General features: G+C 46.7%; 13 protein-coding genes across 16 annotated transcripts; 9 read left to right on the top strand and 4 right to left on the bottom strand.

Annotated features, from left to right (window-relative positions):
* The first annotated feature begins 665 nt into the window (after nt 1–665).
* Nucleotides 666–1,446, top strand: LOC117902612 (small ubiquitin-related modifier 2). The gene is made up of 2 exons (XM_034814124.1): nt 666–823; nt 946–1,446. Exon 2 carries the CDS (start codon nt 1,003–1,005, stop codon nt 1,273–1,275), a length of 273 nt encoding a protein of 90 aa, XP_034670015.1. The 5' UTR covers nt 666–823; nt 946–1,002; the 3' UTR covers nt 1,276–1,446.
* Nucleotides 1,447–2,247: 801 nt separating this feature from the next.
* LOC117902606 (oxygen-dependent coproporphyrinogen-III oxidase) lies at nt 2,248–3,733 on the bottom strand. Its single transcript, XM_034814117.1, has 2 exons — nt 3,699–3,733; nt 2,248–3,509 (listed from the first exon to the last, which is right to left on the bottom strand). The coding sequence occupies exon 2, from the start codon at nt 3,474–3,476 to the stop codon at nt 2,310–2,312; it is 1,167 nt and encodes a 388-aa protein (XP_034670008.1). The 5' UTR covers nt 3,477–3,509; nt 3,699–3,733; the 3' UTR covers nt 2,248–2,309.
* A 122-nt stretch (nt 3,734–3,855) lies between these two features.
* LOC117902596 lies at nt 3,856–6,535 on the top strand. Of its 3 annotated transcripts, none has more exons than XM_034814103.1 (4): nt 3,856–4,004; nt 4,533–4,876; nt 4,935–6,172; nt 6,239–6,535. In XM_034814103.1, exons 1-4 carry the CDS (start codon nt 3,871–3,873, stop codon nt 6,476–6,478), a joined length of 1,956 nt encoding a protein of 651 aa, XP_034669994.1. In that variant the 5' UTR covers nt 3,856–3,870; the 3' UTR covers nt 6,479–6,535. The 3 variants fall into 3 exon arrangements, with proteins under 3 accessions (XP_034669994.1, XP_034669996.1, XP_034669995.1); XM_034814105.1 differs by having other exon boundaries at nt 3,946–4,080; XM_034814104.1 differs by lacking the exon at nt 3,856–4,004 and adding an exon at nt 4,174–4,310.
* LOC117902609 (hydroxymethylglutaryl-CoA lyase, mitochondrial) lies at nt 6,511–7,671 on the bottom strand. Its single transcript, XM_034814121.1, has 2 exons — nt 7,549–7,671; nt 6,511–7,486 (listed from the first exon to the last, which is right to left on the bottom strand). The coding sequence occupies exons 1-2, from the start codon at nt 7,606–7,608 to the stop codon at nt 6,575–6,577; spliced, it is 972 nt and encodes a 323-aa protein (XP_034670012.1). The 5' UTR covers nt 7,609–7,671; the 3' UTR covers nt 6,511–6,574.
* A 93-nt stretch (nt 7,672–7,764) lies between these two features.
* On the top strand, nt 7,765–9,033 carry LOC117902607 (ZZ-type zinc finger-containing protein 3). Its single transcript, XM_034814118.1, has 2 exons — nt 7,765–8,912; nt 8,982–9,033. The coding sequence occupies exon 1, from the start codon at nt 7,803–7,805 to the stop codon at nt 8,907–8,909; it is 1,107 nt and encodes a 368-aa protein (XP_034670009.1). The 5' UTR covers nt 7,765–7,802; the 3' UTR covers nt 8,910–8,912; nt 8,982–9,033.
* LOC117902598 (mini-chromosome maintenance complex-binding protein) lies at nt 8,903–10,955 on the bottom strand. Its single transcript, XM_034814106.1, has 3 exons — nt 9,703–10,955; nt 9,404–9,647; nt 8,903–9,345 (listed from the first exon to the last, which is right to left on the bottom strand). Exons 1-3 carry the CDS (start codon nt 10,878–10,880, stop codon nt 8,962–8,964), a joined length of 1,806 nt encoding a protein of 601 aa, XP_034669997.1. The 5' UTR covers nt 10,881–10,955; the 3' UTR covers nt 8,903–8,961.
* Nucleotides 10,956–11,013: 58 nt separating this feature from the next.
* On the top strand, nt 11,014–13,137 carry LOC117902599. 2 transcript variants are annotated; one of them, XM_034814109.1, is made up of 3 exons: nt 11,014–11,332; nt 11,395–12,348; nt 12,412–13,137. In XM_034814109.1, the coding sequence occupies exons 1-3, from the start codon at nt 11,096–11,098 to the stop codon at nt 12,997–12,999; spliced, it is 1,779 nt and encodes a 592-aa protein (XP_034670000.1). In that variant the 5' UTR covers nt 11,014–11,095; the 3' UTR covers nt 13,000–13,137. The 2 variants fall into 2 exon arrangements, with proteins under 2 accessions (XP_034670000.1, XP_034669999.1); XM_034814108.1 differs by having other exon boundaries at nt 11,015–11,332; nt 11,392–12,348.
* On the bottom strand, nt 12,990–17,095 carry LOC117902593 (cohesin subunit SA-1). The gene is made up of 10 exons (XM_034814093.1): nt 16,934–17,095; nt 16,551–16,866; nt 16,321–16,494; nt 15,956–16,255; nt 15,462–15,895; nt 14,563–15,398; nt 14,143–14,501; nt 13,790–14,080; nt 13,182–13,725; nt 12,990–13,112 (listed from the first exon to the last, which is right to left on the bottom strand). The coding sequence occupies exons 1-10, from the start codon at nt 17,002–17,004 to the stop codon at nt 13,051–13,053; spliced, it is 3,387 nt and encodes a 1,128-aa protein (XP_034669984.1). The 5' UTR covers nt 17,005–17,095; the 3' UTR covers nt 12,990–13,050.
* Nucleotides 17,096–17,592: 497 nt separating this feature from the next.
* On the top strand, nt 17,593–18,504 carry LOC117900249 (YEATS domain-containing protein 4). Its single transcript, XM_034810548.1, has 2 exons — nt 17,593–18,180; nt 18,236–18,504. The coding sequence occupies exons 1-2, from the start codon at nt 17,655–17,657 to the stop codon at nt 18,391–18,393; spliced, it is 684 nt and encodes a 227-aa protein (XP_034666439.1). The 5' UTR covers nt 17,593–17,654; the 3' UTR covers nt 18,394–18,504.
* A 253-nt stretch (nt 18,505–18,757) lies between these two features.
* On the top strand, nt 18,758–20,537 carry LOC117900496. The gene is made up of 2 exons (XM_034810885.1): nt 18,758–18,857; nt 18,956–20,537. Exons 1-2 carry the CDS (start codon nt 18,852–18,854, stop codon nt 20,279–20,281), a joined length of 1,332 nt encoding a protein of 443 aa, XP_034666776.1. The 5' UTR covers nt 18,758–18,851; the 3' UTR covers nt 20,282–20,537.
* Nucleotides 20,538–20,812: 275 nt separating this feature from the next.
* On the top strand, nt 20,813–24,135 carry LOC117901137 (interference hedgehog). The gene is made up of 2 exons (XM_034811779.1): nt 20,813–21,088; nt 21,157–24,135. The coding sequence occupies exon 2, from the start codon at nt 21,167–21,169 to the stop codon at nt 23,420–23,422; it is 2,256 nt and encodes a 751-aa protein (XP_034667670.1). The 5' UTR covers nt 20,813–21,088; nt 21,157–21,166; the 3' UTR covers nt 23,423–24,135.
* On the top strand, nt 23,536–24,140 carry LOC117901138 (interference hedgehog-like). The gene has a single exon (XM_034811780.1). It carries the CDS (start codon nt 23,567–23,569, stop codon nt 23,831–23,833), a length of 267 nt encoding a protein of 88 aa, XP_034667671.1. The 5' UTR covers nt 23,536–23,566; the 3' UTR covers nt 23,834–24,140.
* Nucleotides 24,141–24,355: 215 nt separating this feature from the next.
* LOC117899970 (FGFR1 oncogene partner 2 homolog) lies at nt 24,356–26,119 on the top strand. The gene is made up of 2 exons (XM_034810128.1): nt 24,356–24,509; nt 24,572–26,119. Exon 2 carries the CDS (start codon nt 24,654–24,656, stop codon nt 25,632–25,634), a length of 981 nt encoding a protein of 326 aa, XP_034666019.1. The 5' UTR covers nt 24,356–24,509; nt 24,572–24,653; the 3' UTR covers nt 25,635–26,119.
* Nucleotides 26,120–26,347: the final 228 nt, after the last annotated feature.

The raw sequence follows: 26,347 nt of genomic DNA, 5'->3' as shown, positions 1-26,347 counted from the left end.
TTTGACAAATTTCGGTAGATCTAAACTACCTAGGTAACTTCGAATTGAATAAATTTATGAATAAGTAGGCCTTGTCAAATAGCCAGAGTCAAATGGTATGTGTTAACAAGCATTTCGTCAGTTAATAAAATTCATTCAACTGAATCAGATCAAAAAAAAGTGTTTCTATCGTGGAAAAAAGCTAGCAAAAAAAATATTCCTGGTGAATTATAAAAAAAAAAATTTAATTTGAATTCGAGCAATTTTTTGAAAAATAATTTTAATTTTGGGAAGTTTGCGGTTTTGTTTATCGATAAGAAGAGTAGTTTGAGCTCGCGAGAAATATCGTTAGGTGCGCGGTTGCATTTTCGAACTATATTACCAGGGCTGAGCGCGGTGAGTGGAAACTTCGGTAATAAACTAGCAACCCGAATCTAGAGACATTCAGAAATTGCATTGATGTTTCATACAAATTTAAAGTAACAAATGTGTCAAATTTCACGGTTGAGTTTTAAATGTATCGCTACATTTTGAGATGGTTTTTTTCAAATTGTAAATATTAATTAGAAATGAATTCATTTACAAAACTTGGATAAATTGAATCAAACAAAATTAATCCAGAATCATCAATGCAGTGGTTTCACATGAAACAAATTAAAATATTTACATTTTGCAATAATCGATAACAAAAACCAACCCTGTCGCTGCGTGGCGTCTCTGGTCATTTTTAGGCATTTCCAGCGTGTCCATCTGGTCACACTGAATACAACCATTTTTTGGCGTGTGTAGAAGGGAAGCCGCGGCGAAAAATTTTGCATTAAACCCTAAAAAGAGCTGCTAAACGGTAAGAACGCAAGATAAATGTAATTGCAAAACTCATTTCGTGGTTGCAATCAAGCCCCGCGCACAAAGTGTGTGATATTAAGTAACTAATTTGTGTGTTATTTGCAAATTTTTCTTGTACAGCACGCCGGCATCATTTTCTGACTCTTGTCAAGCGCTCAGAAACCGAACGAAAAAAACATGTCTGACGAAAAGAAAGGGGGAGAGACCGAGCATATTAATTTAAAAGTGCTAGGACAGGATAACGCCGTTGTCCAATTTAAGATTAAAAAACACACTCCGCTACGCAAGTTGATGAACGCCTACTGTGACAGGGCTGGTCTGTCCATGCAGGTTGTTCGATTCCGCTTTGACGGCCAGCCTATAAACGAGAATGATACCCCCACTTCGCTGGAGATGGAGGAAGGCGACACCATCGAAGTTTACCAACAACAGACCGGCGGCTTCTATTAAACCCATTAGTTAAGCTAGAATTCTTGAACAAAACAACAACAAACCACAACCACAAGCAGTAAACATAAAATAAAGAAGAAACACGAGCAGATGAGCTCGATACACAGAACATAACAACACAGATGAAAATGTATGCTATACAGAAAATAAAATAAAACTTTTATAATACTATGTAAACCATTGACCATTGCATGATCTTAATTTATTTGGTGGAATTCTTGGCATTTGTTTGGACGGCATGGGCTGTCTTCGACATGAGGAATTGCCGGTGGCGCGAATTTCCCGCTTTATGCGCGTGTAAAGACGCACGCATACACACACACACACGGGCTCAGTCTGAGAAGTTGTTCAGGGGGGAAGAAATGCAAGTGTTCGGGAGGGTAGGCATATGCGTGTAAATAGGTATACATACAAAATCGGTCCGAACGTAGCGCTCCATTTGCTGGAGAACTATGCACGTTGCATGGGCATTGGTGCATAACCTTAAAATTGGTTAGATGACGTCACTACGGAATTTTCTAGATAATATAGTATAGACGGACATAACCTAAAAAATCCACCATCTTGAAATATAAGTGCATATGTATGCGTGTGTGTGCATGTTGGTGTGCAATAGTATTGGTGATATCTACATCAGATGTAGTTGTGTATGTACACCATACTACCATGTATTTCAAAGTACAAAATTATGTACAGTCGCGACAAAACATATTCATGCGTAGATACACACACAGATGAATACTTGTGCATGTGTGTATGTGCACGTGCAGTTGCATTGCTTCGATTCTTCTGGAATACTTATTTACATACATACATATATGTATGTACATGTATGTACATATGTAAATAGGGATAATAGATCAGCTGAGACTTGTACAGCTTCTGACTTTACCGTTAATAAAAACTGTATTATGTAAAACGTATAAATTTTGTTCATATTTATTGGTAACAGTTTAATTATGTTTGTTTAAATATTGCTTTTTGCAAGGCACCATTTCCCCACTTAAAAATAAAAAAATAACTCGTGTCATGGGTTAGACCCAGTCTTTTGGGTTCTTCAGAACCTTCATTAGCTCACCCTCCTTGGACGTGGCCTTGGGTTCGTGCATGTACTCCCAGCGGGCATGAAGGGGCAGTGACATTAATATGCTCTCATAGCGCGCACCGGGCGTATACAGTCCGAACTTAGTGCCGCGATCGTAGATGAGGTTGAACTCCACATAGCGTCCGCGGCGGAGTAGCTGCCACTGCCGCTCGTTGTTGCCATATTCCCGGTTCTTGTGCTTCTGGACGAGCGGCATATAGGAAGGGATGACGGCCTTGGCACAGCCGGTCACAAAATTAAAGGCAGCCTCTTGGTTCGGGGAGTCGATGTCGTCAAAGAATATGCCGCCAATGCCACGACTCTCGCTCCTGTGCTTGATGCGGAAGTAGTCATCGCACCACTTCTTGAACTTGGGATAGTAGGTGGTATTGTGCTCGTCGCACGCAGACTTTAGAGTCTGGTGGAAGTGACGGGCGTCCTTCTCGTCTAGATAGTAGGGTGTGAGGTCTGTGCCGCCCCCGAACCACCACTGCTTCTTGCCATCTGGTGTCTCCACCTCGAAGTAGCGATAGTTGAAATGGATGGTCGGGATGTGTGGATTACGTGGATGGATCACAGCGCTCACACCGCTGGCAAAGAAGGGTAGCTTGACGCCCTCCGTCAGATCCTTGCCGCGGGAGCGCATCTGTTGCACAGCAGCCGGTGGCAGCCAGCCTGTGACCACGGAGATGTTGACTCCAGCCTTCTCGAAGACATCGCCATCCTGGATGACGCATGTAATACCTCCGCCACCCTCCTCGCGCTGCCAACGGTCTACCTGAAACTTCTTGCCACACATCTCCTCCGACTCCAGGGCGCGGCAGAACTCTGCCTGAATCTCCATAATCATCAGCTCCATTCGGTGCCGCATGTTGGCCTTGTCCCCCAGCAGGACTGTGGCATCTGTTATCGGCTCGGCCATGAACCTGGACGTATCCAGCTTTCTGTTGACCTTTGCGTTTTGGGCCTCCGCCTGTGCGTACGTGACCGAAGAAAAGGCCGTCAGCCCAAGCCCGGTGCCGAGCAGAAAGCCGCGGAAATGCTGGCTCCTAGTCCTTCGGCCGAGCTGAAACACGCCCAACGACACCAGGGACATCGTGTGCCGTATTACATTCATCTTGCTCAAGAGCCTACTTCAAAATTTTAGTGAGCAATCTGAAAAAACTGCAATTTGTTTGTTATCTTTTTTTCACCGGCATTTGAAGGTTGCAACCGATGTATCGATAAGTAAAAATAATTCTCCAGCCCTGGTCTGCTGGCAAAATATATTAACAAATATTGTGCGCGTTCTTTGTTAAAATAATGCTTTACAGCGTAAAATTAACTTGATTTTTACCTAAAAAACTGACACTATGTAACTGCAATTTGTTTTTTATTTTTTCCACTGGCATTTGAAGGTTGTCACCGATGTATCGATAGCTTAAAGCAATTTTTCAGCCCTGGTCTCCCACCAAAATATTTTAACAAATATTGCGCGCATTCTTTGTTTAAAAAATGTTTTTCAGTGTAAAATGAACTTGATATGTTTTAACAAAGAAGGCCTAGGATTAACAATTCAATCCACTTATGTTTTATTAATATTTACTAAAGAAGGCATCAAATTTAAATATACCGACCGCCACAGCGCGTCGTTCGATACCTACTCGTGAGTACCTTTCCGATCCGCAGCGCGTCAACAGGAAAACATTTAAAATTCGCTGGGCATTATAAATAAATTGAAGGTATGTTAATTGTTAAAAACTAAAGCCAATTACCTTAAACTATAGGCGCATTGAGTTTACTTGGAACGTTTACACTTGATACTCCCTCGATTTGTGAACCAAGGACGCTGCGACACTCAAGCACGCACACAAACAACAAAAAAAAGGCTCAAGAATATGTCTGGTCTAACTAAATTCCAAGACTGCGAGGCTTGGCGTCAGAAACTGCGTGATCACCTTATGGCCGATCGGTAAATACCAGACACCATACCCCCTTAGCATTGGATAGTGTTAGTGTTATTTTTATTATTTTTACACAATAGTTATGCGAATTATTATCATTTTCGGCTGTTTGCATGTAAACAACAACAAATATTCCCCTGTAAACCCATATAGACATAGTAACCTTGGAATTATTAGTTTATTATTGAGTGTATTGCTTTCTGAATTCTAACTAAGGTTCAACTTTTCAGAACTCCTCAAAAGGCAACAAAAATGGAACCTAAGGAACAGCGCTACAGCCTGGACATTGATGAGGATCTCAAGAGATTGCTGGAGGCTAGAAAGCAAAAACAGGAGCAAAAGGAAGCTGCAGCCACAATCAATATGTGTGAAGATACCATGTACGAGTCCATGGCCACACATGCTGCGGGGCATGGGGATGAAAGCTTTGATGTGTTTGAGCGCATGTGTGATAAGACGGCATCCGATCCAGATAGCACCTTGTTTCAGTACATGCACAGTGAGGATAAGAATTATGTGCTAGCCCAGGCCAAGGAGAATAGTGGCAGTCGAGATCGCAGTGCTGGTGAAGACAGTGAGTACAAAAGCGAATTATGCTCCCTTTATACTATATTTTTGTTTACTTTTCGTAGCTGCCCAGAAGGAGATTGAGTTCTTGCGTCGCATGTTGGAACAAATTGGCGCCGAGGAGCACTTGGACAACGAAAGTCCGCTCAAGGGTGTGGAATGCACACAGCTCGAGGACGTTGAGGCACCTTCTCGTTTTTGGGACAACGATCAGACACTGGCAGGCGGTGAGGACTCCAAAAAGAACATCTCGCCCGTCAAGATGGTGGGTCTGTTGCGACCCTCAACCATCATCGAGGCCAGTGAGCTGGAATCGGATGTGTCGTCTGAACAAACGAGCTTCCAGAGTGCCCAAACACTGAAGACAAATGCATCGAGCAGCTACGAAACGGCCACAGAGTCTGGTAGTGCCATTGGTGGAACTCTTTTGAATGTCGATGATCTTTTCTATGCTGCCATTGAGAAAGCCAAGCCGCTGAACATGTCCAAGGAAGAGAAGCTGGAGCTGCTGGGCGATTTGCATTGCAGCCTCATCGAGCTAGCGTCTCCCACCAAAAATGATGAAGAGTCGGATGATGTTGAGAATACAATAATTGAATTATCATCAACCGATGACGAGGAGGAGGAGGAGGAGAAGGCTTCTACTTTTGAAATCAAGGAAGAGGCTGCTGAAAACAAGGAGAATTCCATGCATTTCAATGATACCATCGAGGAAATGCAATACATGATGCAAAAGGGAATGGAGTACATGGCTGCCGCAGCACCAGTTGTAGCGCCAGCCAAGCCCAAGAGTCCATTGCTGCAGAAACAAAGCACATTTGTCATGTCGCCTTCCAAGCGGTTGCCCAAGTCAGCTGCCGCCGAATTTCTGCAGCCCGCCTTGCCACTGCGCGCCAGCAACAAGCCGCCACAAAGTGTAAAGCAGTCGCCAAGTAAAAGCAAAATTCCATCTCGCTATGACATTAATATGGATCTGCCCAAGACCACATTCTTTGGCACACCCACGGGCATACCCCAGCGTCGTCAGCGGCAACTCAAACATCCCTATGACGACATTATAAGTCCCATTCGCACGTACACGCAGATGTCCGGCACGGCACCGCTGATGAGTACCTTCCGGCAGACCAGCACAGATGTCTACAGCACTTTGGCCATCAGTGAACTGGAGCAGGAATCCCGTCTGTGCCACAGAATGCCGCCAGCCACAGCTACCAACGCGTCGGGAAGCAGCAAAAAACTGGACATTGACTCGAAAGCTCGCCTGCTGCCCAAAAAGGCGTACATATCATCAGAGCTGCAGCACGTAAGTTGAGCAAATGAAATTGTAAACGTTGAGTAGCTAATGTTAACCCTGAAATACCTTTGCCAGGTGATTGATGAACGCACGCCCATACCGATGCCCAATGTGCAGAAGATTCAAAAGTACTTAAACACTGCCGTGGAGCCTAAAGTATTCCGTCACGATGGTAAAATGAAGATGCCTAGTGATGCTGGCGCTGTGTCGCATATTCCACGGCGTGCCAATCAAAGTTTGGCCGATCTGTCGCTCGCCTCCGGCGACATTTCCATGTATACCCTTCGCGATGCTCAGAAGTTTACGAGCAAATAAGCGCAAGTTCTGAATGTTCTGAATAATAAATGTATTGTGTAACTAGTTGCTAGTAAATGCCATCGTTTGCCGTACCCAGAAGCGTGCCAGATCTGTCTACTGCCCCTTCCAGGCGCGATTCACCTTGGACTCGGAGGGGCGGCCCAGCTCGCCGCAGATGTAGCGCCCAACTTGTATGAGTTTGTCGAGATTGATGCCTGTTTGGAGGCCCATGCCATGCAGCATGTAGACCACATCCTCGGTTGCTGCATTGCCAGATGCTCCGCGGGCATAGGGGCAGCCACCAAGGCCAGAAACTGAGGAGTCCACCACTCGTATGCCGTACTCCAGTGAGGTCAAGATGTTGGACAGTGCCTGCCCATAGGTGTCGTGGCAGTGCACGGCCAGATTGTCAGCGGGCACAGACCGTGTAACCTCATCCAGCATTCGACGCATGCTGCCGGGTGTGCCCACTCCAATGGTGTCGCCCAAGGAGATCTCATAGCAGCCCATTTCATGCAGAGCCTCGACAACTCGGACCACAGCACTCGGTGCAACGGCTCCCTCGTATGGGCAACCAACAATTGTCGATACATAGCCACGGACACGCACTCCATGCTCTTGGGCTGCTTTCAGTACCGGCCTGAAGCGTTCGATTGCCTCGGCGGCTGTGCAGTTGACATTTTTCAGGGAAAATGCATCGGAAGCTGCGCCAAATACGGCCACCTCCTTGGCACCCGCTGCCAGCGCACTCTCGAAACCCTTGAGATTGGGCGTGAGTACTGGGTAGCTGATTCCAGGCACTTTGCGAATGCCACGAAATACCTCGGAATTGTCAGCCATTTGGGGAACCCATTTGGCGCTCACGAAACTTGTTGCTTCAATGGTGGTCAGACCGGTTTCGGATAGACGATCGATTAGCTCGATTTTCGTTGCTGCTGGCAGCAATTTGGCTTCATTTTGGAGTCCATCCCGGGGACCCACTTCCACAATCCGCACCTTGTCTGTTTGACTTGTAACCGCCGTGCGCTGAGTGTGTTATTGTAGGGTTAATGTACATATGTGTTTGGTCTATTTGGCCATGCAAATACCTTGGCAGTGAAGGAAGCCAGAGATCGGTGTGCTGGGCGGAGAATTCGTGTAATTGCCATTGCTAAAATGTAATGTTACGTATTTTTATGCCTCTTCCTTCCACTTGTCCAACAGCTGTTTCTTATCAGCACGATCGATAGGAGTTTCCCATAAATATCGATAGTAATAATTATAGCTGGATACTTGTGTCATCTCTAATGCACATGCATTTGGTTTTTGTTTTGTTTTTCTCGTTCGCGTGGTGATTTAACAAATGGAACAGTTGGAAGATTCTGCCCCGGAGGATGAGAATGTGTTCCACTTCGAGTCGGAGCACCTGGCGCTACGTGGCAATGAGTGCTATGCCAGCTTGCTGCGCACCATTGCAGTGCTGCAAGCCCAACGAATTCGCGTTCACCAGCAGATTGACGAGCTAGAAGCGTCTCGGAAAATGTACTTGAACAATCCGCAGCTATTGCTGGACAAACTGAGCAGCAACGAACCGCTGATATCGGACAACTATATAGCCATAGCCCCTTTGCCAGAGCTACCCACACTGATGGCAAAGGCGGTGGATGGAGGGGAAGTAGATTTCAAGTTGCCCACAAGTCAGATGGCATCATACACTCCTCAATCCTCCTTGCCGCCTTCCCCTGAGACGTCGAACGTCAGCAGCAGCGAACGGTCGACCAAACACCAAAACCGCCTGTGGACCAACGAGGAGCAGAGACATTTGGAGCAGCTGCTAATTAAGTATCCGCCGGAGGAGGTGGAAAGTCGACGCTTTGCAAAGATAGCCAAGGCCCTGGGTAATCGGACAACGCAGCAGGTGTTTAGCCGCATTCAGAAGTACTTCCAGAAGCTTCACGAAGCTGGAATGCCTGTGCCCGGTCGCCTGCCAAAATATCGTCGAACAACCCACACTAAGCCCAAGTTCAATATACGCCGATCAACGTTTTTTCCTGCCCAGAACATATCGCTGCAAATGCCCGAGGACGATATGACACTGGACGAGCTGCGTGGTCTGTCTCCCGCTGGTTCTTTGTCGCCGGCAGCGCCACGAGTCAAGCTGGAACCCAAGGCCGAGACCGATAGCCTGGATGGTGAGCTGGATAAGGAGGCCAAACGTAAGGAGCAGCTGCGTCTGAAACTACTGACGGCAGTGCTCGAGGAGAAGCAGCAAATCGAGGCTGGCTACAATCCCGATCCGCTGGCGCCCAAGTGCGCCGAGTGTGAGGCGGCGTCTGTGACGAGGACAAACTGGCGCTGTGACAGTTGCTATTGCCACTTAAATTTATGCGGCGATTGCCTGGCCGGCCAGTTGATCGAGGAACGCTTCGAGCATCTGGGCCATGAAGTGGTTGTCGATGAGGATTCATAGCAAGTAATAATAGTTTATAAACATTATAAAAAGAAAAGGAATAAATTCGAAATTAATTACGCAGCTGAGCAGCTGACTTGGGCAATGCCTGCAACCGCTGGCGCCGCTTGGCCTCGAACTCCGTCGCCAGCTGCCAAGTTTCCTTGTCCAGTGCATCCTTGCCACGTGCAATGCCCAGCAGGCGTGAGAGCACCAGCAAGCCGTGCAGATCATCCGCATTGCTCTTGGCATTCGCCTTGCGCATATCCACAAAATCCTGTTGAATCATCTCCGTGTGCTCGTCGCTGACGTTAAACGGACTGATGCGTGCCAAGGTCAAATATTTGCGGAATTGCTGCAGGCGTGATGGCTGCAGATAGTGATGGGCAGCCTTCAAAGATTCATCGAGCAGTTGCACGGCCTTGCTATCGGCATTAATCGGCAACACAAAGTCACTCTGCAAAGGGAGAGAGATTAGAAATCGAATCCCAAACGGATTATGGATAATGCCATACCGGCAACATGCTGCGTCCTTCGCTTAGGACAAGCACTGGGATGTTCACTTGATAGTCGATCTGATAGTACTGGAAATCACACTTTAATTCCTGGCTGTTGATCAAATGCGCCAAGTGCTGAACGGCATGGACGCCATTCGCCTCCAGTTTGCCCTGCTGCATGCACGTCTCGTCCAGCACCAGATGCGTGTGTGGTGCTAACTGCAGCATGCCAGAGACCAGCTTGTTCGTCTCGTAATCCTTTCTGTTGGGGGGTTAAGTTATCATCAAAGTTAAGAGTAAACCCTGGCTCTACTCACTTGGGTGCAAAGGCTGCCGTGTTCATTGTCTCCAGGCTCATGGGCAGGTAATGGCTGGCTGGCAATAGCAGCTCCAGCACTTGGTACAGCTTTGTGGTATACTCGGCTAGGGATTCCTTGGGCAAGTTGCATATGTTTAGAGCAAACTTTCCAATGCTCTGCATCTCGGAGCGACTGTAAACCGAGGAAATCAAATGGGAAAGCAAATACTCGGCCGCCAAGTCATCATCGAACAGGCAGAGCTTCAGTAGCATTCGTAGATCTTTGTGCACGCTGCTCTGTGATGGATCTTCACTGGCACCAGGGTCCGCTGGCTGTTGCAGGCTCTTGTCCAGCAGGGGATTGGCGTGCGGCAACTGTCGGACACCAAAGGCATGCAAACGCGGTATGAGGAACGGCGATGGATGTGTGGCCTGCAGTTCGCTTAAGCTATCAAAACCCTCTGTATCTATGGTTGCGGCATCCAGTGAAGGATCCACTGACAGGATACCAACAAAGTCGACCAGGCTGTTGAGTTTGTAGCTATCAAAGTCCTCGTACACTTTCACCATGCACGCCATGCTGGGTCGACTGGGCAGGGGTGAATTTATCAGATACTCAGAGCCAAGCACGGCCGGAGCAGCTGCCGTTGCGTCATCGGATGTCGACTTGGTCGTCTCCACACATTTTCTCTTGAGCGCCGCATCATTATCATCTTCCACTTCCATGGCTTCCTGGTCATCCAATGTGCGCTTTTTGGCATTGTTAGGCGATTGAGTTTGGCTGACCAACTGTGGCTGTGGACTGCACTTGCTCTCGTGCTGCTTGGTCCAATCATTTAGGCCTGGCACTGAGACCACAAACAGGGTTCGTCGCTCGCCATGCACATTGCTGTCGGCATTGTAGTCGATCGCCTCGCCCGCGGCTAGCTTAAGGCAATCGTGGTATTTGCCGTGCTGCAGCCGCTTGCTCCCGTCTGTGGATTTCACCTCATAGCACTCCAAGTAGATTTCTGGATCCATCATGTCCTGAATCATGCCGCGAAAGCGCACCAAAGTCTGATCCTTCAGCTTATGCAGCGGCGTGTAGTTGAGGAACGGAATGGCATGCCATGCGTCTAAATCCTTGAGGGCCTCCTTCAGCTCGCTAGGATCCCTCTGGCTGTTGAAAGTGCTCGCCACATCCATTAAACAGGGCATTAAAATGTATTTTAAACAAATTCGCAAAATAACAAAATAAAAACTGAGCAGCTGCTGCCGATAGCGCGCCAAAAGTGACAAGTATCGCAGCCTTTATAGCGATGGGAGCCAGCTATCGATGGCTCAACAAACAGGGCTGCAGAAGTTGCACACCAAAACGGATGTAGAGGCGGATGTGAATACATCCGCAAAAAATAAATGTTGATACAAAAATAATGAGCAAGAAAAGCAATGTCTGGCAGTTTTTCAGCAAGACCAGCGACACGGTGGCCACATGCTGCCTGTGCAAAAGAGATTACTCCCGAAAGGGCCGAGGCACCACCTGCCTGAGGAATCATTTGAAGAGCAAACACAGAGCGGAGTTCCGCGAACTATCCGAAGACGTTCAGGCTTTGGTAAAAAAAGAAGTAACGGAGCAGTTACCATCGCAAATAGAAGTCAATCTGCTGCAGGTGAGTTTTTTTTGGGTTACCAAAGATTTACCCTAATTAGAGAATACATTTTATGGCAGAAGATTGCAGCAGATCCCTTGGAAACGGGCAATGAAGATCAGTTGTACGCACGCTGCGACGAACATTTAGCACAAATATTTCTCAATCACTCCTTCGACTTGGTAGAAAGCTCCGGATTCGTCAACTTTGTGAAAGTTTTGCATTCGGGCTATGCGATCAAGACGAGGAGTTATTATGAGAATATATTGTGTCAGGATATCCACAAGAGAGTCCACACTCGAGTGAAGCTCAAGTTGGATCTGCTGGATGCCGTCTCCCTGAGCAGCAGTCTGCGGTGGGCCAATAACGATGGCCTGCTCAGCTTCACCTGTTTTGGCATCTCAAGTGATTTCCAGGCTCAGCGTTTCACGCTCAAATGCAAGGCTCTTAATTATGAGGATGCCGACCGAGTTGCCTACTGCATTCAGGATTTGATCTCTGGCTTGGAGCTGCCCAAGGAGAAGGTACATTGCATCATCAGAGATGAGGCCACAGTTCTGGCCGGCGCACCACCCGACTGCTGTGTTTCCCGCCTGCAAATGTGCGTCAGATTCGCCCTGCAAGATAATCAAATGCTACAGAATCTCATCGCGAAGTGCAAGCAAATTGTTGATCAGTTTGCATCCTCACCGCTGGCCCATGAGCATCTGAAGTTCATACAAGACATGCGCCTCAAGCAAGAGCAGTGCTCCATTCTAGACGAAAGTCCCATTAAATGGAACTCTGCCTTCAAGATGATGGGCCGTGTGCTCAAGCTAAAGGATGCCCTAATGCTGTACGCGGAAGAGTATAGTCTGGTCGAAATGTATGCGGATGAATGGCTGGACATGGATTTGTGCATGAAATTAATGCAGCCTGTCGAGGAAATCATCAAAATGTGGAGCCAACCTTCAACGACAGCGTCTTCGGTGATTCCGCTTGTGGCTGCCTTGAGGGATTCCCTTCAAGCAGATCTACACAACTTTGTTCCCTCCGTGGTAAGGTTTTATCAGTACAGAAAACTTAGAAGTTAATTAAGTTAGGATCTATTATTGTTACAGACCATTTGCAGCTTTTGCCGTAAACTGCTGGAAGAACTTGAACTGAAGTTCTCTCATATTAACACAGATATCAAATATCTGGTGGCCACATATTTGGATCCGCGCTATAAGCAAGCCTTCTTCAATGAACGCGAACAGCAGCTGGTGACCAACAACGTGCTGCAGCAACTAAGCAGCAGTCAAAGCGACGGCGTGGGTCAGCCTCTGCTGCAAAAAGTAAAAATATCCCCTACACAAATTAAGATTGAATCAAAGATTGATGCCATTTTGGATAACATACTGGCCGCTGGCTCTGGGCATAATCCAGCAGCCGATGGAGCTCACTCGCAGCTTAAAAATCTCCTTTATCTATACAACTCCGAGCCGAGAATTGATAGGAGCATGGATCCTTTGGTGTGGTGGAAAACAAACATCAAATTCAGTCCCCTGTTTGGCATTGTTCGGCAATTTCTTTCGGCTCCCGCAGCCAGTGCATCCAACGAGGCATTGTTGCGCGAATCGGCACATTTGTATAGAGATATGCAGGCGCATCTGAGTGCCGAAAGTGTGTCCAAAATTTTGTTTATCAAGGCCAACTCTAAAGTCTGAAGCTTTCTGCACTTTAATCTTAAAACTAAATGAATTCTTAAGCTGTATTTATTAGCCCCTGTAGTCGGGATCATTATGCTCCTCGTCATCTTCTTCCTCTTCGTCGTCTTCATCTGAATAAATAAGAAATTGTTTTGATTTTGTTGCTGAATATTTAAATGAGAGATAATTGCCTTTCTTACCATGATCACGTCGCTTGCGTACGTACGCACGTCGTGTGGCAACTGGCGCCGTTTGATCCGTTTCGCCATGTAGCAGGGAATTACGATACAAAACCAAGGGCTGCCATTCCTCTGCACGGCTGGAAGGCATGCCCGGTGGTATGATCTTGTCCAGGAAGCTCATAATCACTTTTTTGTCCTGCTTCAATAGCTTGTAGTTGAACTCGTTGAGCACCTCCAGGAAGAGCAGACGCGTGGGTGCACGCACTGGATCGTCGGGCAGCTTGTTGGCCGCAAAATAGATGCCACCACGATGGATGGCCGCCACTGGCTCGCGGTTCTTGAGCGCATCGAAGCCGAAAGTCAGTGCGAATCGCTTGGCCAACTCCTTGAGGTCTAGAAACTCTTGGGAACTCTTTGACACTGTGGCATCTTCGCTCTGCTCGAGCAGCGTCTTAAATACGGTGATTAAACTGAGGAGCAGCGTCATGGCAAAGTTCACTTTGTTGATCTCACGCGCCTTGCCCAGCGTGGCCTTAATTATGTCGCCATAATCATTGTAGCACTGAAAGAGGAATAATAATGGTAAGCAACTGCAAGAAGAGGGAAGGGCATATGGATTGGCTCACCTTGACATAATATTTGAATATTGTGGCTGCCCGCATGGTGGGTATAATGTTGTAGACAACCAGCTTGCAGTAGCAGGCTAAAAAGTTACGCTTCTTGTGCAACTCCTCAATGCGCGTCTCGTCCTGTACGGCATCTTGCTTCAGCGAGAACACATAATGCTGCACAAAGTTATCCAAAATGAGATGCTCATCCATGCGCGACTTGTACTCCAAGCTGCGTATGTGCTCGATCTCGCTGCGACCCAGTTGATCGGAGAAGATGATCAACAGATCACAAATGGATTGATAGGCCTGCAAGTAAAGGTATTTAAAATATGCTTCCCGAATCATTATAGAACTATATCTGCGCGCACCGCTTCTTGTATTTGCACTGTGGGTCCATCGCGTGTTAGCTCAAAGCAGGCGGACATGAAGCTATCCAAATTGCTGCGCAGCTCGGCCACCACATCGGCCACATTGAGCGCTTCACAGTCATTCTCCACGTAGTAGAGGCCCCAGCTAATAGAGAAGTAGCAAGCCTCAATGCAATAAGCCAGAGCCTCGTTGGGCAGGCAACGTTCGACATTTTCCTTGGACTGAGCCTCTTCAACATCCTGGAACAGGGACTTAAACAAATCCCATGGATTGAGATTGTGTGAAGAGTACAGAATGGAGAGCACCTTCAGGGCGATGGTTATGTTGTAGATATCATCCTCGTTGGGTGTTTCCTCACCTATAAATGGAAACAACATTTAAATTGAAATACGGCACCCTCCGGCTGTGATCAGCCTCACCCTGAATCAAATTGCGCCACTCTTCGATGACATCCTTGTACTTATTGACAGCGCTCTCGATTATGTTGGAGCGTGCAATGTTGCAGCGGGTGTAGGTGGCACTGCCCTCGGCGCAGAGGCATTCCAGTGTCTTGGCGCATGTCTCCAGCACATCTCTGCCCGTGTGCATGCTCATTACCTGATTGATTTTATCGAGCAGCGCCTGCTGATTGCCCTCCTGTCGATTTGTCGTATACAAATTGAGATCAAAGTACTGGGGAACGGCCAAGAGATTGGCCAACTTTTCGCTATCCGCCTGATATTTCTCCAGCAGAGCTGGCAGCGTGACAATGAAATGCTCCGTCAGCTTGGCCTTCTCGTCCTGAATGGCCTTGAGCTCTTTGGAGGTGAATGTGAATTTACGATTGCTTGCACGTCCCACTGGAACCTCGCCCGACGCCGATTGCTTGACGCTGCTGACCATAATCTCAATGAGCGTTGACTCTTGCTTGTTGTCGAGCAGTTCCTCATTGGGTCCCGGCTCTTCCAGCAGCAGATCCGTCATACATTCCCAATCCCTGACCATCTCGTTGCTGTCGATGAAGGAGTCCACCAGATAGGCGCCATGTTCGTGCAGCTCCGATTCAATGAAAAACTGAACCAAATCTCGCACCAAAGGAGTATTTGGCAGCCGTACCTTGCCACGTTTCGTCTTGTTCTCCTCCATATCGTTGGTCAGATGAAATAAACGAACATTTAAGAACTCAGCGGCTGCCTGGGCTACGCCACGATGCGATGAATAGACCAACTCGTACACAATTTCGCAATCCTTGTCGGCCAATATCTCTGGGTGAATTCTATAAACAAATTTCAATTAATTACAGTGACAATTAGCAGATAATTCGACTTCTAATACTTACTTTAAAATACTTATGACCAGCTTGACGGCATGAACAGACACTTCGAACTCCTTGTCCAGCGTCATGGCCACAATGCGATCCTTAAACTTTGATGTGAAAAGCTCAAGTTTGCCTTTGAGCTCTTCCTTTTCATATAGCGGCAGCAGCGACTGAAGACAGCGCAGACGCACCTCACCAATCTTGTCGTGTAGCGTCCAGCCAATGTATTTCAAGTACGAATCGTCCAAGAAGTTTTGCGGATAGTTCTCCATCCAGATGCCAATCTCAGCCATACAAATGGCCCGTATATCTGGCAGACTGTCCCTGTAGCGGTGCACAAACACAGACTTGAACATATAGGTCAGCATACTCTTGATTTCGTCCATGTTTTCCTCCAACTCGGAACGTTTTGTCATCAGGGAATCCAAGCGGTCGGAGGCGCGACGATCGCGTGACTAAAATGTGAAACTTTCTTCACATAAATGAATTTAATAAGCGTGTGCATGCCCACCCACCTTTACGCGTTCAGCCTCAAACTGTTTGGCAGCATTATCGAAATTATTCGAGACGAGCAGCGCCACATCCACCAGAGCAGTCATCAGCTTCATGGCTGCCAAGGTGGCCGTGTGCCTAAAGGCACGCACTTGCGAATCGGACAATCCCGTGAGTAGCGAAATAACATTATCCATCAGAAACTGATCGTAGATGATGGAGTACTGGCATTGCTTGACGAGCGTTTGTACAAAATCACAGAAATGATTTTTGAACTTTTTCCACTGGGTACCGGACATGATTAAGGGATATTCACCGCTTTCCTGCACAAATACAAATTTTTATATATTATGTGGCTGGTGCCCGATCGTCGCGATTGCAAGATTACCTCATCAAACTCTTCAGTCATTCTTCGAATGATTGCTGTGTGATCCACTGGATATTGTATATCCTCCGATATTTTGCCCTTGCAGCCGCTGGCATTTATAAAGAATTGCATCAATGCGACCAGCGCTGTCTCTCGATTTGTCTTGTATTGCTCGATCCATTGGTCAACAATGTTCTGTAATAGATAACAAATGTTAATTAAACATTCAATTGAAGGGAAATGAATCCTACCGCTATGGGACTTTTGGAGTGTCGCACGATGTAGTACAAGCTGTTCTCGTCTGTGGTTATCTCCCGTTCGTTGTCAATCCGTTCGTGGTGGGCTCGCTCCGCGGGCTCTTTGCGTGGCCTCTCGACGCGTTCTTTTCGCTCGGCGGGCGGCTTTCGGACAGCTGGTGTCTTCCGCTTTCGCGCTATTGGCGCGAAAAACTCATCCTCGTCGTCGTCGATAATTGGCGGCTTGTCCCGCACACCGCCACGAGCCCGCAACCTGGTCATACGCTTGGTGGGACTGTCTGCATCCGAAGTGCTTTCATTTAAAGCATCGCTGTATTAATTAAACAATTTCATTTTTAGACAAACAGCAGGCCAGGGGAGTGAGAAATTTGTCGAACCTGTGGAGTTCCTCATACTCTGGAGGCGGATCATCCATCCGAATGCGCTTTCCACCGCGGCGCGCCATCATTATATGATTTATTATTTATTTTATCGCCAGTAGGTTTCAATTGTTTATAAAAACACACTTTTTGTATATTTTCAGCCGAAGCGTCCAAAACAATAGGTGGGAGGAACTCAGGCATGCACTGGAAAATATATCGATAGGTGGCAGGGACAACTTAGATATAAGCGGAAGGTGAAAAGGCGAAATTTAGTGGGACGGTACCGTGAAAACCATCTCTTTCTAGAGATACTAAATTCATTTTGCTAAAGAACAAGGGCTTTTAAGTATATAATTATAAATGAAATGTTAACTGTTTAACAGATATAGGCTTCTTTTAATATATATTTTTTTTTTTTTTTTTTTTTTTATATTTAATCGCTACAGCGAAATTGGTTGGTCGCAGAGATGAGTCCGCATTGACCAGATACTTCAGTTTTGTGTTGAATATTATAAAAAAGTTACTGAAAATTTTGAACTCAAAAAAAGAGTTGTTTGCCCAACGAACACTAGAAATAGAATGGTAATATATTTCTAATGCAATTGTAAAAACATCGATGTTCCAGAAGAAAAATATCGATGACTCCGATTCCATCATTGATGTTTCTCATTCATCTCTATTGACAACAAAACAAGTTCGTAAATTTATAACAAAAAACATAAATTGAATTATAACAATGACTGATTTCGGCGGTGACTCGGGTGCTCGACTTAAGGGCGTCACCATTGTTAAGCCCATTGTGTATGGGAACATTGCGCGCTCCTTTGGCAAGAAACGCGAGGAGGACGGACACACTCACCAGTGGAAGGTCTATCTAAAGCCTTACTTCAATGAGGATATGTCCATTTATGTGAAGAAGGTGCACTTTAAACTGCACGAGAGCTATGCGAACCCCAATCGCATTGTAGTCAAGCCCCCATACGAAGTCACAGAGACCGGTTGGGGGGAATTCGAGGTTGTAATAAAAATCTACTTCAATGATCAAACGGAGCGACCGGTGACCTGCTACCACATCCTGAAGCTCTTTCAATCGCCCGTAGTTGATGGCGAGCTGACGTCCACCACCACAATGGACACAAAAAAGGGCCTCGTTTCGGAGTCGTATGAGGAAATCGTTTTCCAAGAGCCCACACACGCGATGCAGCATTACCTGATGCTCTCGGAACAGAGCTCCAATGGCCTGCTCAGCCATGACACTGACTGTAAGTAGTGACAACGTGTTTGTCTACACCTACTAAATATAATGGCTTGTTTTAGTTGAGGAAAAGAAGACTAAAACGCTGGACAACATTGTCAACGTTAAGAAGAAGGTTAAGGGAGAGATTCTAACACTGAAGGACAAACTAAAACTAGCACGAGAAACCATCTCGAAATTTAAGGTGGAATTGGCCAAGGTGCAAAAGACACCAGCGTAATACCTGCATCTCTGGGTGACTTCAAAGACAGTTTTTGGTAAAAAATCTCAAAAGAATTAATTGGGGATCTGTTAATATGAAGATAAACACAAGAGGCGGGAGCATCTGCGGCAACCGAGAGCCGAGACCCGTGTCTTTTTTATAGTAATTTCGTAGTAATTTAATTAGTAATTATGGAAATGTTGTAATTAATAAATCGATTCATAATTTTTTCAAAATACAGTATATAAAATATATACAGTAGATACTGTATATATGCAGTATATAAAATATATACAGTATATACTGAATGATTGGTGACTTGCCCATTCTGTGACTATCGATACAATCGAAACTACAAGCAATCGGTGGTGAGACAACGGACTCTTCCCGCGAATGCTTAGAACATAAATACATACATACATGAGGAGCTGAATGTTCTCAAAATCATAGTGCACAACTAATAATTTAACCTGCATATGCAGGTAAGTTTAAATCAGCTTCCTACATATGTGGGCTAGTACACATATTAATTTGTGACTAACAAATCTCTTTACATTGGGGCGGGCTTTCTTCCGCACAGATTCTGTGCAGAGTTGAGGCGGATTCAATCGAAAAAAGCAAAATGGCAGATGTTCCTGAAGAAAATAGAAAGATAAAAGCTGATGAAAAGATAGCCTCTGGCAGCGATGACTCACGCCATGCAACGGACACCAAGGAGAGAAAGTCTCATACAACCGTTTTCGATTTAAACCTGGAATGCTGGACAATGATAATGGATTATCAATGTGTGGAAGACCAGCTAAGTCTCGCTTGCTCGAATGTGTGGATTGAACAGATGTTCAAGGAATACGCTAGATATCGCCACAAGCATATTGATTACAAGGTCATGTCTCATTTTGACGAAGACGATGGGGAAAAACTGCTGAAGATGATTGGCGAGCATGTGGTTAGCTATGACTCTTCCAGAAATCCTAAAGCAATACAATACTGCCCGAATCTCCAACATTTACTAATGGAATTTAAATCGGACAATGAATGTGGTCCAGGAGAATTTGAATGGGGTTTACACAGCCTGAAAAAGCTTCAAACTTTCAGTGCTGATTTGAATAACGAATTCAATGCTGATGTGTTAACGAAAATTGTTGACAGCCTCAAGGAATGTACGTCTCTAAGGAAATTGCAGTTATGTGCTTTCTTCTTTAACGGAATAGGATTGCACCGTCTAGATCAACTGGAATATCTAGATCTGCTTATCTATGATGGATTTGAGGCAAAGAGCTTGAGGGCTATCTGCCAATCGATGAAGCAATTGCGGCGTCTGGAAATTAAGACCCACGTTAACAAAATGAATAAGAAGACTCTTGAAATTCTGGCGGAAAACTGCAAGCAGCTGGAATGTCTGATCCTTGGGGGTAACATCGTAAATCTAAGGTGGCCCTATGAGCTGATATGCCAATTGCCCAAGCTGCGACATTTGCAGGTGCATTACAGGAAAGGTCTGCGACACGAGTTAATCGAGGGATTAGTCAACAAAAAGGACTCCCATCTGGAAAGTCTTATACTCAAAGGTTGCGCGTTGTCCCTGCAACAGGTTCAGCATATTTGCAAAATTTCTACTCTCAAGGAACTCCATGTACCAAGCAAGATCGTGCCCTTGGCGGACTTGCAGAAGCTAACGAACCTTCTGTACCTGCACATAACCATGCCAGATATGGGGCCAAACCAAGATTTGGACCTCAAGAAGGCACTTCCACGTGTTCAGGCCTCTGTGACGGAACAGAAGGAGCATCTCGGGTTTGCATATTCATATGTAAACATACCTCCAACATTAATGAACCGAAAAAAAGTTGGTCTAGATTGGACAAGACCACGCCTCGATCACAAGTTAAAGTTCGGTTTTCCTTAATTTATGGGACTCTAATAAATGGTTATCCACTTAGTTTTCCCCAAATAGTTGTGTTATAATGTGCTTTCAGCGACTTTCGTACATGTATAAGCAAAACTCAGCGGTTTTCCAAATTTAGCCGCCGAAAATCCATCATCAAATCCATCATCCATCGAGGATTGAAAACGCCTGTGTAAGGTGTAATTTACCTGGCACCACTGGAATTTTTTGTGACGTATTTACCTGTTGTCGCAGCATGAAAGCTCCCTTTCTTCGTGAAGGGGTAATTTGAATGAAACATTCAAATACAAATTTGTAAAATAGAAGGTCATAAATAATACAATCCAATAAAAATTAGTATTTAAAATAAGCCAAATTGATTATTTGAACATATTAAATTATTGTTTCAGTGTTCAAAGCCTTTGCAAGCTGGTAATATCAAATAGAAAATCAAATAGAGGAAAATAAGTTAAGCCCACGGTATATTTTGAAAATGCAATGATATGTTTTGGCAAATTTCCGATAGCCTTATCGATAACTCCGCGGTCGCACTGGCAGAGAATAATAAAATGCTATTGTTTATTTGACTTGTTGAGTGCATGTGATGTCGGTGGCTTTGGAAATCGAGTTAAATGAATTAAAAGACAATGATTTGATGGCTCGAATATCTGATCGTTAACGTATAATGTGCATAAACAGCGTACGCATGCAAAATGGATACATACAGATACATATAAACGAAAGGTGATGCGTGATTCTCGAGAGTGAAAATTATTAACTGCGCAAACGCAAACGCGTTTCTCAAGCCACCAAAATATACAAAGTACAGTGAGTGTTATAGATTTCGATTGGTCTGTGGTAATATATTTTTGGGTGTACCTCTTGCCATTTTGCAGTCCCCCCTCAATGTCGCCGCTGACGTCGTCGCTTCTGCTTTTTTCGCTGCTGACGTCGAGCCTGGAAGCAATTCCGGTTTTACAGCCATCATTTCCTCCGTCGTCGCCATCGCCCGCGCCCTCGCCAGGCGTGCGAATACTTCGCGCACCCGAATCAATTGTGGCGCCCCTTGGAGATGAGGTGGTGTTCGAGTGCGAGACCAGTTTACAGCCAGAGGGCTTCGAGTGGAGCTATCGCCGCTGGCCGAATGCCGCAAATTCCAATGGATCCATGGGAGCCAGCCGATTTAAATACCTAAAATCGGGCAATGCCAAGCTGAATGTTACCCAAGAGTCGGCCATTTCCCGTCTGCGTGTCCTTGTGCGGCCAGACACAGTCGGCGAGTATAGGTGCATTGGTTGGTTTGGTCCTCTGGTGGTTACCTCCACCACGGCCAGGCTAGAGATGGCCAGCACCAGCCTCAAGAGCCGTCAGGAGACCCACCTGCAATGGCGCGTGGCCCCGGGAAACTCAGTCCTGTGGCCATGTGGGCAGCAAGTGCTCTCCAATCCTTCTGCTAGCTGGTCCTATTATCGAAATGGTGTGGAAATCAAGCCAGAATTGGCTGCCACAAATGGAGATTTATTTCTGACGAATGTCTCCACGGCATCCGCTGGAAAGTACACATGCCTGGCCACCAATCCGGCTTCCGGAGCGCGTATAGAAATTCCCAACTCCATGGAACTGGAGGTACTGTCCGGACGTGTATCACAGAATAAGGCACCTCATCTGCTCAGCGGTCAGCCATCATCGCAGGCAGTAACCATACGGGAAGGAAGCAACCTGCTGCTGCTGTGTCCCGGTGTGGGTTCACCGCCGCCCACTGCCGTGTGGAGCAGTCCGGATGTGGTTGAGGCGATACACAACAAACGCACCAGAGTGCTCAACCATGGCCTGGAAATATCCAATGTCCAAGCACACGACACTGGCACCTACATATGCTACCTGGACAATGGCGTACGGCCAACGCTCGAGCATTTTATCAATGTCACCGTTGAGGTGCCGCCTCGAATAACGCGTCCCCCGTGGGCCGATCTGACCAACGAGGGAGATCGCATGCAGTTGGAATGCGAGGCCAGTGGAGTGCCAGCTGCAGAGATCTACTGGCTGCTGAATGGAGAGAGCAGCATCTACGACACCGAAGCTGAGATCCTGCCCAATGGCTACCTCGTGCTGCACAGCGTCCAGAAGCGTCACGCCGGCTATGTGCAGTGCTTTGCGCGCAACAAACTGGGCGAACAGAGTGCCGGAACACTGCTGCAGGTGACACCCAAGCAGATACAGAGTGAGCCTGCAGGTGGTGTGGGCCATCGCTCAATGAAGCCCATCAACCATGGCCAAAAGCCAACCAAGATGATCCCACCCTCGCCGCCGAATGTCACCCGATTGTCGGATGAATCGGTGATGCTACGCTGGCATGTGCCGCGCAACGATGGCCTGCTAATACTCTTCTTCAAGGTGCAGTACCGCATGATCAGCGAGGGCAAGCGCAAGAACTGGCAGACGACCAACGATAATATACCCTACGGCAAGCCCAAATGGAACTCGGAGCTGGGCAAGAGCTTCACCGCATCGGTGACTGATTTAAAGCCACAGCGCACATATCGCTTCCGCATTCTCGCCGTCTACTCGAACAATGACAACAAGGAGAGCAACACCTCGGCCAAGTTTTATTTGCAACCAGGAGCGGCCCTCGAGCCGATGCCGGTGCCAGAGCTGCTGGAGATCGAGGAGTATTCGGAGACGGCTGTGGTGCTGCACTGGCGCCTTGCCAGCGATGCCGATGAGCAGCTAATCACGGGCTACTATGCCTACTACCGTCCCTCCTCGTCGGCCGGGGAATATTATAAGGCCACCATAGAGGGTGCGCATGCAAGGAGCTTCCAAATCGCCACCTTAGAGGCAGCCACCATCTACGAGTTCAAGCTGCAGTCCTTCAGCGCCGTCTCCGCCTCCGAGTTCAGCGCTCTCAAGCAGGGACGCACCCAGAGACCGAAGGCCAGCACCACGGAGGAGCCAACACTGCAGGGAATCGGTGATCGAGATACAACAACGCCCAGCCACAACGACACATTCAACATGAGTCCAATGCTCACGGGCACAATTGGTGGCGGTGCCTTGCTGCTCATTTTGCTGGTGAGCGCTTGCCTGTGCCTGTGTCGCCGCCGGAGCCCCCGTGGACGGGGACAAACGCAGAACAAACCGCGCATGGCCGAGTTGCGCTAGGATTTTGTGCCGCTGGGCAGCTGCTCGCCGAACAAACAGCGCCAGCGCACGCGGCACATTCACATCACGCTGAATCCACTGGCGCAGCAGCAGCAACAGCAGCTGGACGAGAAGAACCCACCAGGCCTTGACACTGACAACGATATGACTTACTTTCAACGACAACCGAGCTACGATTATGACCCGGGACTCCGGCGCATGTCCTCCTCCTCTCTACGTCGCTCTCAACGCACGCTGGAACGTGCTGGCGGTGCAAATTCCGGCGGCAACAACAATAATCTCAACCAGTCGTCCGAAGTTGGAACGGCGGATGGATCCAGCAAGCCGGGACGAGTCATTATGAAGCGACCGCGCCTCTCCAGTCGCTCGGAGAACCTCTCCTCCGGCAGCCTGAACAGCGTGGGCGTATAATCTCGTGATCTTTTTTAGTCTGTACATCCCTGTAGCCGATGTATCTAGCTATTCCTCTACCTCTGTTTTATCTCTGACTTCAAATGACAAAAACCTTTACAGTTTGTACTTATACGAATACGACATAGTCTTAAGGTACTTAATTAGAATTTTATTAGATTTATGCATGCATAAAAGATCGCTTAAGAACATAGCATATTGAATGTCCACCACCCACCTCTTCGTAAGTCTTCCAAATTTTGATATACGATCAAATTCTGTACTGATAGCTTCTTAATGATAATAAACGACAAATTCTTTTACATAAGACGAGTGTTTTTTATAGTATTTCCAAGTTATTTATAATTTTAATTCTTTTTTTTTTTGATTAAATCATCGCAGGGATGATCGGATTATTAAAAAATTTATTTAATTATAAAATTGGATTTATAAAATTTAAAATTTGTTAGTTAAACTAACTGCATAGTGACTGGCTATCGATGTGTACCAAACTCTACTATCGATAGCAACTCTCGAGTGATGACCAAAACCCGATAAACTAAATTCTCAGCTGTCAGCCAATAATTAGGTCGTCGTCAAAATTTCTATTAGTAGCATTGTACATATTTTGGCTAAAAAAAAGAAACAAACAATTAGTTTGAGCCAAGACGAAGGTGTGCTAAATTAAAAGCGAACGGTGGGAGCAGTGTCCAGGCTGCGAAATGGCCAAAGCCTAATGTTCTTATTGTTCTCTTGCAGAGAAGCAGGAGCCAGCAGCAAGGCCTGGCCCAAAACAAAAGAAATTTATAAAATTGCAGTTGGATTTGAAACGGGCCGCAACATGTCAAATCTATCAGTGGGACAGATGATAATGGACGCACAGCGTATGGCTAGCCGTGTCAAAGACTTGGATGCCCTGGGGACAGCTCTGCTGGAGGAGGCGGAGACGAACCATCGGCTGGTGGTGAGCCTGCGGGAATACCAGGACGACATTGAGACTCTCAATCGGATCTCAAACAACAAGACGAACGCGGACATGGTGAATCGCATACAGCAGCAAAACATCAACAGCTCGGAGATACTCAAAGAGAATCGCGAGCTGAAAATCTGCATCGAAGACTACGAGCGGGCCATGGAACTGATGATGCAAAAGTACCGCGAACACACAGTGACCAAGGTGCTGGACAGTAAAATAAACTTCAAGGAGCTGTACAACGAGCGCCTGTGGCAGGTGATCCGAGATCAGCGCGAGAAAATCAACGAAATGGCCGCCGTGATGCAGCGGGCGGCCACCGTGGACGATGAGGTCGTGCAACGGGAACTGCAGACCATATCGCAGCTGCGTATGGAGAACGAATCATTGCGGGAGCTGCTCCAGATCTCCAAGCAGTATGGCTCGGCACAGCGACCCATTCGTGAAAACGACCACCTGCTCGAGGAGAAGTCGGTGCAAACGGACTGCCTGGCAGACGATTCGGCCGATGATCTGTCCCTTTCGGGTGCTTCGGTGGAGAATGTGAACAACAATTCGGTCATACAGCTGTACAGCAGTCCGGAGCCGGCGAAGAATACATCCAACAATAGCAACAGTTCATTCAACACTGCCCCAGCTCAGAGTCAGCCACAGCCACAGCAACAGGCACAGGCACAGCCTTCGCCCACAGTAGTGGTGGAAGCACCAGAGCAAACGGAAACCAATGAGAATAACAACGGACCTGCAGCTAATACAGCCAGTACTGTACCAGCCGTAACGACGCCAAATGATGCTGGCGAGGAGCAGGCCACTGCCTCGGCTGCTGTTGTAGCCACCCGCGCAACATGATAGGTGCTATTACCACGCACCACCTGCCTGGTTGTCATTCTGGTCGCTCGTCAATCTCCATTGTTACTTCATACACACTTCATTTCGATCGCTGCGCTGCTGTTGCATCCTATTGTACCCTCCACACTCACTCACGCCCCAACACTTCCCTCTCATACACACACACACCAGCTCACACATGCAGTATATATATACAAAAAAAATATGAATGGGATTTCACCTGCATTAGCTCTTAGCGATTGATAATCTCTAAGTATTTATACAACAAAATATTACAACATAATGTCTATACACGAATGTAAACAAAGCAAAAACATGAAGTTCATCATTAAAATAACAACAAGAACACACCACACCATACTCATCGTACTCACACACAAAAACGAATGTACTCTGTCGATTTTATGATTTCGAAAATAAATTCCATTACAACTGAAGGATCTGCTGCCCAAGATGTGCGTGGCATGGATCAGTAACATATTGAATCAAAGGAGTTGTCTAGAAGAATCAATGGAATAGATAAAGAGATGATGGAGTGAAGGAGCTCGTTCAAGAGACATTAAATCCTATTAAGACTGAGGAGCATACCAAGATCAAGGAGTTATATGGATCAACCTGAATTCCCTTTGATAGATGCAAAAAAGATAATTTTGTTCGTTTACCGTTTAACCGTTAACCATTGTTGACTAGCTCTCCATCCCCTTTGTATCCGC

Source organism: Drosophila subobscura, chromosome U (genome assembly GCF_008121235.1).
Source record: "Drosophila subobscura isolate 14011-0131.10 chromosome U, UCBerk_Dsub_1.0, whole genome shotgun sequence".
In the NCBI taxonomy this organism is placed as follows: Eukaryota; Metazoa; Arthropoda; class Insecta; order Diptera; family Drosophilidae; genus Drosophila; species Drosophila subobscura.
Note: the sequence above shows the minus strand (reverse complement) of the source record. Positions and strands in the feature narration are given on the sequence as shown.